The 12,325-nt window shown below is 45.7% G+C and overlaps 1 protein-coding gene across 7 annotated transcripts in view; it reads left to right on the top strand.

Moving 5' to 3' along the window:
• Window positions 1-12,325, top strand: part of LOC118395356 (catenin alpha-2) — a 697,964-nt gene that overhangs the window by 653,303 nt on the left and 32,336 nt on the right. For all 7 annotated transcript variants that reach the window (XM_052464403.1, XM_052464401.1, XM_052464402.1 and 4 more), the window contains 2 exons: window positions 2,997-3,148; window positions 6,971-7,084. In XM_052464403.1, coding sequence (XP_052320363.1) covers window positions 2,997-3,148; window positions 6,971-7,084 — 266 coding nt within the window. The remainder of the gene's footprint in view (window positions 1-2,996; window positions 3,149-6,970; window positions 7,085-12,325) is intronic.

The following is a 12,325-nucleotide window of genomic DNA, read 5'->3' as shown; positions in this document are numbered from 1 at the left end:
CCTCACTCCGTTTCCTCCCTCACTCTGTTTCCTCCCTCACTCCGTTTCCTCCCTCACTCCGTTTCCTCCCTCACTCCGTTTCCTCCCTCACTCCGTTTCCTCCCTCTCTCCGTTTCATCCCTCACTTCCATAAGGCAAAAACACAAATCACAGTGACGGCTCCGGTTTGAAGGTTAATGGCACACTGCGATTTACGGCCTTTTTGATTTGTTTGTGCGGAAGTCGGAAGTGTTTTTGTTTTTGTTTTCCTACGAGGAGTCTATTATGTCACGACGCGAGCAGCGCTGTCCTCCTGTGATCTTATAGGCCTTGAGGATGTCTTTGTTGGCTGCGTGTTGCGTTCTGCCACTCAGGTTCCACTAAGCACTTTGCAGAATATTTACGCATTCACTTCATTCATTGTACTTTCATGACTTCTCTCTTGATTTATAGTTGGGCTTGGGAAGGGGGGAGGAAAACAAATCCATTCCAACACGGTCACGTTTAATTCCCTTTATCATTTCTCAACTGGAATGAGTGAAATTGCTCCTTTACCATCAGCAACTTTCCTCATTAAGCGTCTCGGAGAACATTTAGCTATTTCTATTTAAAAACCCTAGCCCTGTACAAATTTTCCCAATAGCCTATTTTACGCTAATCCAGTAAGTGGATTAAACTGAATTAAAAAAAGATTAATTTTAGAGAGAAAAAAGGAAAACTGTTTTTGTAGCACCTTTTATGTTTGGTGTATAATAACCAGCCCCAGTGTTTTTAATACGTTTATGTGTATTTTTGTCTGATTTACCTTTCTGACTTAAGCTTCTAATTGATTTTCGTCACTTCACGGTAAACAGAGGAGAGAGAGAGAGAGAGAGAGAGAGAGAGAGAGAGAGAGAGAGAGAGAGAGAGAGAGAGAGAGAGAGAGAGAGAGAGAGAGAGAGAGAGAGAGAGAGAGAGAGAGAGAGAGAGAGAGAGAGAGAGAGAGAGAGAGAGAGAGAGAGAGAGAGAGAGAGAGAGAGAGAGAGAGAGAGAGAGAGAGAGAGAGAGAGAGAGAGAGAGAGAGAGCTCTGAGGAGAATGACAATAATATCACACAGCGTGTTTGTCGGGGGTTTCAGGGGCATATCCACTAGCACATCAAATCTTTATTGTTGTTATCATCCCCCCCTCATTCTCATTAGACGTGCTTCTTCTTCTTCTTCACCAGTGATCCAGAGCCCAAATTCAACCTCCTATCCAAATTCATCCCTCTTATTGTGTTTGTTTCATCATGCCTCTCTGAATATTTTATATGTATTTCAACAGCCGCTCAGAGAATAGTATGTCATGTTTTTCTCTTTTCTTTATGCATCAGAAGGTTTTTGCGAGTGCCTCTCGTCTTGTTGTACTGACCCCCTTTTCTCCTCTGAAATGAGACGACGGCTCAGTGTAGACAGATAATGAGTACAAGCTGTAGACTGAGGCGCTTGCTGCTGAATCTGAAATTGTGAAGGCGGGCACGACATAAGTCGAGTGAGTCTATCTTACGCGGATTGGATAGTGTGTGTGTGTGTCTGCGCGCGCGCGCGCATGTGTCCCTAGTGTCCACTTGACAGTGAAAAGGGAACTGGCCGGCTCTAATCAGACTGGGTCAAACAAGGTCATGTCAATCCACCTAAATATTGTTTTGTTCTCTCAGTTTGTTCTCTGTCAGGTGGTTTAAGCGTAACCCATTGATTCGGCTGTTATTGCTCAAGCAGAACCACAGCATTAAAACAATTATTAAAGGCCCAGTGCAGTCGAAAAAACATGCCTTACCTGTGTTTTATATGTTTCCAGACTATGAGGTTGAAAAAACACTGTGAAATTGTGAAAATTATGATAACGCTCTTTTAGTTTAAGAGCTATTTGAAAAGCCCGTTCCAAACCGTTATGCCAATAACAGCTAGTTTTCCGTTTTCCCCTCCCCACTCAGATCATTTCCAGACAGTCCTAGCAAAATTATTGCTTGTGAAACTGCTCTTGGCCAAGAAGCTATTGTAGTTTATGTTTGACCATTTTAATTGAAAACATCACAGTAAAGTACTGAATTGTTACCCAGAAAGGATTTGATATTGAGATAAAAATGGCTGCATTGGACCTTTAAACATTGCCTGCATCAGATCATCACGATTCGTCTGAAGATGATTATGTAGCTGTCCCACTCAACATGAATATATTCGGCACGATTGCCCTGGCATTTATTCAAATTCAACACCCCTCCTGTGAACGCACAAAGAACATACAGATACTCCGTTGGCAGCGCTTGCCAAACTAATATTCCCGCTAAATGCCAGCCATTGTTATTGTCGGAGTTCGCAACTTTTTGTTTTGCAGCCTTTTGTTTTGGCAATGAATTTTCAGTCCCTCATCAGCAACCTGTTAACTTGAGTGGCTGTCAACCAGAGCTAGCGTACTAGCATGCTAGCACTGACAGATTAATAGGTGAATGGCTGCCAATCAAAGCTAGCACATTAGCATCCTAGCACTCACGCGGTGATAGGTGACAGACAGCCGCTCTCCCGGTAGTGTAGCCAAGGTGAAACTGCTAATTGGCGTGCGAAGGGCACTCGGGCGCCCCATCCCTGTGGTACCAGATATCTGGTGACATCTCGTCTTTTTCTCGAGAGGCTACATTGACAGAGGCTGGGACCCTCGCTTCAGAAGATGTATTTGACGCGCAGAGTGTGTCTCCTTGGTTTGAGAATAGAACACCCACACCTTGTCTTACATAGACACACACACACGTCTCTTTCGGTATTCCACCTCTCTCTCAAACCAATGTGCCCGTCCCCCCCAGAGGGAAAGATACACTTTGGTTTTTCAGACATCTCTCTCTCTCACACACACACACACACTGAGGAAGGCACATGCTGCAACACTAAACTATAAAAATATATTAAGTGAGTGCACCTGAGTCAAGTAAGTTCTGGTCGCCATTCTTATTGTTATCTCTTTTTCTGTCCCTTTCCCTCCCTCTCTCTCCCTCCCTTCTTCCAGTCATGCCCCGTTTTGCTGAACAAGTGGAGGTGGCCATCGAGGCACTGAGCACAAACCCCCCACAGACCTTCGAGGAGAACGAGTTCATCGACGCGTCCCGCCTGGTCTACGACGGCGTGCGTGACATCCGGAAAGCCGTTCTTATGATCAGGGTGGGTCCATTTCCTAATTTCCTCCTTCCTTCTCAAAGCATGCTGGGAACAGACTCCGTATATAATTACACAGGCTATTCCTATTATAGTACACTACTTTTGACCAGAGCCCATAAAAAGTAGTGCGCTATATAGAAATATGGGTGCCAATTGAGACACTCTTTTTCTCTCATTGACATCAATGCATGACCAAGAGTACATAAGGATTCGCACCTATGACTGCCGAAATGTCCATTTTCAACAACATCAAAAATCTCCAATTCTAAGAATGTGTCCTGCGTGAGGTCACATGAAATGTCCATTTTCCCAAGATGAAACACAAACCATCTCCCTGATTTGATGTTAGCGAGTAAGAAATTAAATAACATGGAAATTAAATTACAAAGAACTTCACGGTTCATAAGAAATCAAATCAAATCAAATTGTATTGGTCACATACACATGGTTAGCAGTAGTTATTGCGAGTGTAGCGAATTGTTATGCTTCTAGTTCCGACAATGCAGCATTATCCGGGGCGGCAGGTAGCCTTGTGGTTTTAGCGTTGGGCCAGTAACCGAAAGGTTGCTGGATCGAATCCCAGAGCTGACAAATTAAAAGTCTATTGTTCTGCCTGAACAAGGCTGTTACATTCACAGCCATATAAGGAGACGATGGGAAACAGAGCCTCAAAAATTCTGCTCATTTCCTGTTTGAGGTTTCATCTTGGTTTTGCCTGTAGCATGAGTTCTGTCGCACTCACAGATAATATCTTTGCAATTTTGAAAACGTCAGAGTGTTTTCTTTCCAAATTTGTCAATTATATGCATAGTTGAGCATCTTTTCGTGACAAAATATCTTGTTTAAAACGGGAACGTTTTTTTATCCATAAATTAAAAGAGCGCCCCCTATATCCAAGAAGTTAACTGAGACAGAAGCTGTCTTTCAGTCTCTCGGTCCCAGCTTTGATGCATAGGACATAACACTTTAGGGCTGGTTAGAATAGACCAACTCAGTGGCCTTGTGGTTACAGTATCCACCCTGAGATTGGAAGGTTGAGGGTTCAATCCCTGGTTGAGTCATACCAAAAACGTAATAAATGGTAAACAATGCCTCTGCTTGGCACTCAGCATTACGGACATGGATTGGGGGTATGACCCAGAGATAGACTAACTTCCTGTCCAAGGGGCTGCTACCCTACGGGCTCCTCTGACAAGACTTGTTTACTTGTAACATAATACTGTAAGGCTAGTTCCAGGCTAGACTTCTGTATCGATGTTACAACAAAGCCTATTACAAAGTAATTTTGTAGACTCAGCCACACCACACTGTATCCACTATGGTAGGCCTAATAGATGTTGTTTGTCTAGTGTTTTATCTCTTTTCATACCCTCCTCTTCTCCCAATACCACCATGCAAATTTGTGTATTCAACTTTGGACTGCTGGAAAGTTTCCCAGTGCAGTTGCGAGAGAAATCTAATTACGGGGAAATAATTTGATGTTGGTAAATAATGTAAAACAGGGGCTTTGAACTGGCCCGAGACCGACCCACCAGACCCATAATCTATTTCCAAGTTAAATTACTCTTGGAGTCTTGGAGGACTATCTATGATTTCTCGTCATTGTGTAGCCTAACTTCCGTAATACAATGTGTCGCCTTTCATATGAAACGTCTGAAGAATGTTTTTGTGGTGTGTTTTTTAGCTTCCATGTAAGCTGGTGTACATGGATTTCTTTAGAAAATGATTTCTTTAGAATCTGCTGGCAGGGCCTCGTTGTACCCTACAACAGCAATGGATTCTGGGGGCAATTCTCCATGGTGTTCATTTCAGAAGTTGAGTATGGTCGGGTGTGTGTGTAGAGGGTTAATTAAATAGCATTCTACACGCACACAAATGCACACGCGCACGCACGCACACACACACACACACACACACACACACACACACACACACACACACACACACACACACACACACACACACACACACACACACACACACACACACACACACACACACACACACACACACACACACACACACACACACACACACACACACACACACACACACACACACACGTCCGCAGACATCTGCTATATGTCCACTCCAGAAAATGGAACGTGCCACGCAATTCAACTAAGACAAGGCTTCAATGTTCACGCTCATTTCCACACACAAAGGGAGCACACATCCATTCTTCTGGGAACAAAGGGGAAATTATTAACCTGCAGGAGATGCAAGCAGTCAAACCCCATCCAGGGTGCGTCCCAAATGGCACCCCGTTCCCTTTTATAGTGCACTACTTTTGATCAGGGCTCATAGTGCTCTGGTCAAAAGTCGTGCACTATATAGGGAATGGGCTGCCATCAAATAAAATACAACTGTATTCATCGCATGCTTTGTAAACAACAGGTGTGGACTAACAGTGAAATGCTTGCTCATGGCCTCTTCCCGACAATGTAGAGAAAAATAAAATAGAGAAATAATAGAAAAGTGCAACACGTAATAATAGATACACAATGAGTAACGATCGGTCATAGGAAACGATGGTGAAAGCATGAGGTCCAAAAAGCTCAGATCAGCACAGAAACACACGCTGAATATAGCAGAACTGGTCAGGAGCTCGTTGAACATCCGCTATACACTCCAAGCTCCGTCTCCCATGTATATGGAACGCACACACATCACAGTCTTCTCCCCGTCTTCCTCTATGTACCACGCAAAGAACGGATGTGCGAGATATTGATATTGTCGGATATAGAGTCTGATATCATGCCTGCCTTTGTGTCGTGTAGAGGCGCACAACTGTAACGTCTTCATGTTCGTGTGGTGGATTTGCGAGAAATTTGGTTTGTTTTCGAGAGAAGCGGGTATTAAACCATCTTTTCTGACGAATGGCCTCTTCAGCTTGTAGAGGAGGTTGTTATGTCTGGAGACGAGGACTGTATAGATGATGTTTACAGTGTTGCCATGACGGTAGACATGTCATTGACAAACAGACAGACAGGTGGGCGACTGAGCCACTCATCCCGACCTTCTCCTCAGCTAACTGTCTCCCGATTGTCCCGGAAGCCCCAGATCCCTGCTCTTCATTGGTTCGAACACATGAACCCATTCGTCCCTGAGTCCTGCCTGTCTAGAACATCTGTCTCGTACCCCACCCTGTCTCGTTGTGAGATAGCAGTTGACAACAAGTTGAAGACTGAAGAAGAAGAAAAACTCAATCACAGAATCTCTTGAGGCCATTTACCCTTTGTGCCGTTTGATCTCACGATTTCAGGCAGCTTTATGGTGCTCTTATGGTGCGTGGCGTGAACCACCACCGAGACGTCTTAAAAACAATGATGCAAGGGACTTGAAATCAGAGTGTATAAAGCATATGAAAAAAAAGGGGGCTGAATAATTCAACACAAGGAGATCTGACTTGCTGTTAGTTGTGTGACATCTCCTGCCAGCCACCCCTCGCGTGACGGCAAGGCCTATCTGACTCTGGCTGAGAACAGACTCAACCCAGGACAGCGAAGCTGAAGAAGAAGTGTGTGAGTGAGAAGTACAGTAGAGGGAGAGTGGAGATAGAGATGTGTCTGAGGACTGATCTACCCAAAAAAGTCTGTGTTTTGTGACACTGCAGCTGTTGGTCTAACAGTCGACATGTTTTTATCTCTCTCTCCTACATCTTCTATTTCTCATCTCCCACACACCTTTCCCTTCTCTCCCTAATACTTTCTCCTTCTTTCTCTCTCCTACCCCTTTTGCATCCCCCCTCTCTATCCCTTATCTCTTTCTACCCCCCCCCCTCTCTCTTTTCCCTCTCCATCCCCTCTTCACCTTTCTCTGTAGACACCTGAGGAGCTGGAGGATGACTCAGACTTTGAGCAGGAGGACTACGACGCCCGCAGCAGGACCAGCGTCCAGACGGAGGACGACCAGCTCATCGCCGGACAGAGCGCCAGGGTGAGTAGGACTCTCGAACCAGCTCTCGAACCCGACTATAGCCATACACTAGAACCCCAGTCCAGAACCTGCTCTGGAACATTCCATAGCTCGCTGCATAGGAACATGATTATGGTTGGGTCGGAAATGGGACCCAATATCGCGCACTACTTTTGAGTCAAGAGGTGCCCAGCGTAGGGAATAGGGTGCCATTTCCGATGTGCCCAAGGATACCCCTATTTATCACAAAGTTCTTTCACATTGTCCTTCCCTGCACAGTTCCAGCAACTCTGGTGGATTCGTAACCAGGTCAGCAAGGTAAACCTAGGCTTGGCTCAGTTGGGCTCATGCTCAGTAATGTGAAAAGGGTATTGTTGTAGTGTGTCATATTGGAAGTCGGCCTTCCCTTTCATTACCCAAAGCCTCTTGTTGCACCACTTCAATTTCACTCTTGTTCAACATCATGTCAATTCCCAGTGGGTTCTGCGCTGGATAAACCCCACTATTGTATGATCTTAATATCACAGGATTCCATCATACGGAGAACGAAGAGTACATTGAAATGATCATAGCCTAGTTTGATTGTTTTGAAATGACTAAAACATGATCCCACTCGGGGGGAGAGACGGGTGTAAAATTGCGAGCGCAAATGAAGCCGTGGCAATTACCGTATCCCCCCTCCGATATTACCGGGAATGCACACTCGACCCGTGCCAAGCCTGGATGGTGCCAGTGATCACATGGGGCTTTGGGCTTTGTGCACATTAGTGTTTTTTTCTATGTATTATTTGTACACAGGGGCACTGCTTAAAGTACATTAAAGGGTATCAGTGCTTACCACCCCTACAGCAGGGATAGTGGTTGGCTGTTGAGGTTGGATTGTGGAATGCCGGGTGGTAGGAAAAGGTTTGGCCTCATGCCTCCCCTCATCCTGAGAGGCCTGCTGCTGCTAGGAAGCCTTCCTCAAAGTCGGAGGGAGTCCGGGAGAGAGAGAAAGAGAGTCTGTGTGAGAGAGAAAGAGTGTGAGAGAGAGAGAAAGAGTGTGAGAGAGAGAGAAAGAGTGAGAGAGAGAGAAAGAGTGTGTGAGAGAGAGAGAGAGAGAGAGAGAGAGAGAGAGAGAGAGAGAGAGAGAGAGAGAGAGAGAGAGAGAGAGAGAGAGAGAGAGAGAGAGAGAGAGAGAGAGAGAGAGAGAGAGAGAGAGAGAGAGAGAGAGAGAGAGAGAGAGAGAGAGAGAGAGAGAGAGAGAGAGAGTTGGCATTATGAATGGGAAATGGATTGGAGAGGGGAAACACTGAAATTAAACCAAAGCCTGTTGGCACCAACCGGCCTCATAAACACACACACCACCACTATATTTCTCTCCAAACTAACCCGTCAAAAAGTTAAAAGGAGGTGAAAACAAACAGAGAGAACGGTTGTGTCAAACTCCATGATTATAACAACTGACTTTGGCCATAAGGTGGGTACAGCATTGTACTTTTGGGAGCAAAGACAGCCGTTGTTCTGGGACACTGATATGGGGTCTGGCAGGGGCTCCCGTGCCTGTTTCGCCAGGGTGAGAAGTGGGTACAGTTGGGTCTCATCGAATCCCACTGAGTCGTCCCACGGTGTCCCGTGGCTCAGACACGCGCACACACACGCGCACCCACACACACACACACACCCACGACCTCCTGCAGCGAAGGCCATCTGAGCTCAAACGCATCACACACAAGTGCCTACGCAACTCTGTGAGTGGGCGATACCTCCTGCTGCTAGTTAGTTTGAGGTGCATGCTCCCGAGTCTCATGTTGAAAACGGATGCCACTTGAAATGAATCGGTGCTGTTCATTTAGAAATGTAGACATGCACATGATATATAGACATGCTTGCTATCACACTCACACACACACACTAACACACACACACACACACACACACACACACACACACACACACACACACACACACACACACACACACACACACACACACACACACACACACACACACACACACACACACACACACACACACACACACACACACAAGTGCAGTACATTTGCTGATAAACACAAACACGTGGACCCACATTTTCACATAGAAACTACATGCATAAAAGATGCGGTTAGCCTGGACACGGGTGTCCTACCCACGGGTGTCCTGCCCCTAACCTGTCATGTCACGATAAACCCTGTTTACCTTCTCCCGGGTCACGCAAAGTGCACAATGGTACACCACAGCGTGTGTTGTTATTAGACGAGACAAGAGGAAAGGTGATCGGCCGTCTTCTGTGTCTTCTCAGTGTGAGCCGACATGGCGAGCATGTCCAGGTTTACACCCACTGTTCCTGTCACGCTGGGAATGTGTAAGGGTATCATGCAGCACACACCGCGCTGACACGAGGTCAGCTATTCCCCACCGGGCAAGAACTGCTTCAATCGACAGTGTTTTCACATCATTTCAACCCGCCCCCCCAAAAAAATCTATGTGATGACGTTGAATCAATGTGGAATTAGATTTCCGAGGCGTTATCAACGTAAGGGAATTATGTCATTTTTTTCACCCACTTTGAACCTAAATCCAGTGAACGGGTGAGCTTGATTTCATGTTGAATTCACGTTAGTTGACAACTCAACCGAATGTACATCCAAACTAGACGTTTAACTGACATCTGTGCCCAGTGGGTCTCTCTTTGCGTCAAACACACACAAACCACACGACACCAGGTTATCCTCCCACTCACTCTTTCTTCCCCTCCCTCTGTCTCTATCTCACATTCTGACACTACGGGTGTGATGCATCGGAAATGTCTGATCAATTTGACTGCACAACAATTATTACACTGCCATTGTGTTGCTTATCCAGTGTGAACAAGGCTTTATTTCTCTTCCTGTTGGTCTCTCACACATACTCACACAGAGACAGAGACACACACATACTCACACAGAGACCAAGACACACACATACTCACACAGAGACCGAGACACACACATACTTACACAGAGACAGAGAGACACACACATACTCACACAGAGACAGAGACACACACATACTCACACAGAGACAGAGAGACGCACATACTTAGACAGAGACACACACATACTCACACAGAGACAGAGACACACACATACTCACACAGAGACAGAGACACACACATACTTACACAGAGACAGAGAGACACACACATACTCACACAGAGACAGAGACACACACATACTCACACAGAGACAGAGACACACACATACTCACACAGAGACAGAGACACACACATACTTACACAGAGACAGAGACGCACATACTCACACAGAGACAGAGACACACACATACTCACACAGAGACAGAGACACACACATACTCACACAGAGACCGAGACACACACATACTCACACAGAGACAGAGACACACATACTCACACAGAGACAGAGACACACATACTCACACAGAGACAGAGACACATACATACTTACACAGAGACAGAGACACACACATACTCACACAGAGACAGAGACACACACATACTCACACAGAGACAGAGAGACACACACATACTCACACAGAGACAGAGACACACACATACTCACACAGAGACAGAGACACACACATACTCACACAGAGACAGAGACACACACATACTTACACAGAGACAGAGACGCACATACTCACACAGAGACAGAGACACACACATACTCACACAGAGACAGAGACACACACATACTCACACAGAGACCGAGACACACACATACTCACACAGAGACAGAGACACACACATACTCACACAGAGACAGAGACATGCACATACTCACACAGAGACAGAGACACACACATACTTACACAGAGACAGAGACGCACATACTCACACAGAGACAGAGACACACACATACTCACACAGAGACAGAGACACACACATACTCACACAGAGACCGAGACACACACATACTCACACAGAGACAGAGACACACATACTCACACAGAGACAGAGACACACATACTCACACAGAGACAGAGACACACATACTCACACAGAGACAGAGACACATACATACTTACACAGAGACAGAGACACACACATACTCACACAGAGACAGAGACACACACATACTCACACAGAGACAGAGACACACACATACTCACACAGAGACAGAGACACACACATACTCACACAGAGACACACACATACTCACACAGAGACAGAGACACACATACTCACACAGAGACAGAGACACACACATACTTACACAGAGACAGAGACACACACATACTCAAACAGAGCCAGAGACACACACATACTTACAAAGAGACAGTGACACACACATACTTACACAGAGACAGAGACACGCACATACTTACACAGAGACAGAGAGACGCACATACTTACACAGAGACAGAGAGACGCACATACTTACAAAGAGACAGAGACACGCACATACTTACACAGAGACAGAGAGACGCACATACTTACACAGAGACAGAGAGACGCACATACTTACAAAGAGACAGAGACACACACATACTTACACAGAGAAAGAGACACACACATACTCACAGAGACAGAGAGACACACACATACTTACACAGAGACAGAGATGCACATACTTACACAGAGACAGAGAGACACACACATACTCACAGAGAGACAAACACACACATACTCACTCAGAGACAGAGAGACACACGCTCACACATAGAGACACACACATAAACTCAGAGAAAAAAACGTCCCTTTTTCAGGACCCTGTCTTTCAAAGATAATTCGTAAAAATCCAAATAACTTCACAGCTCTTCATTGTAAAGGCTTTAAACACTGTTTCCCATACGTGTTCTATTAACCATAAACAATTAATGAACATGCACCTGTGGAACGGTCGTTAAGACACTAACAGCTTACAGACGGTTGGCAATTAAGGTCACAGTTATAAAAACTTAGGACACTAAAGAGGCCTTTATACAGGCTCTGAAATACACCAAAGGAATGATGCCCAGGTTCCCTGCTCATCTGCGTGAACGTGCCCTAGGCATGCTGCAAAGAGGCATGAGGACTGCCGATGTGGCCAGGGCAATACATTGCAATGTCCGTACTGTGAGACGGCTAAGACCGAGCTTCAGGGAGACATGACGGACAGCTGATCGTCCTCACAGTGGCAGACCATGTGTAACAACACCTGCGGGACGGGTACAGGATGGCAACAACGACTGCCCGAGTTACACCAGGAACGCACAATCCCTCAATCAGTCCTCAGACTGTCCCCAATAGGCTGAGAGAGGCTGGACTGAGGGCTTGTA

The sequence above is a fragment of the Oncorhynchus keta genome, chromosome 16, assembly GCF_023373465.1.
Source record: "Oncorhynchus keta strain PuntledgeMale-10-30-2019 chromosome 16, Oket_V2, whole genome shotgun sequence".
NCBI classification, from domain to species: Eukaryota; Metazoa; Chordata; class Actinopteri; order Salmoniformes; family Salmonidae; genus Oncorhynchus; species Oncorhynchus keta.
Note: the sequence above shows the minus strand (reverse complement) of the source record. Positions and strands in the feature narration are given on the sequence as shown.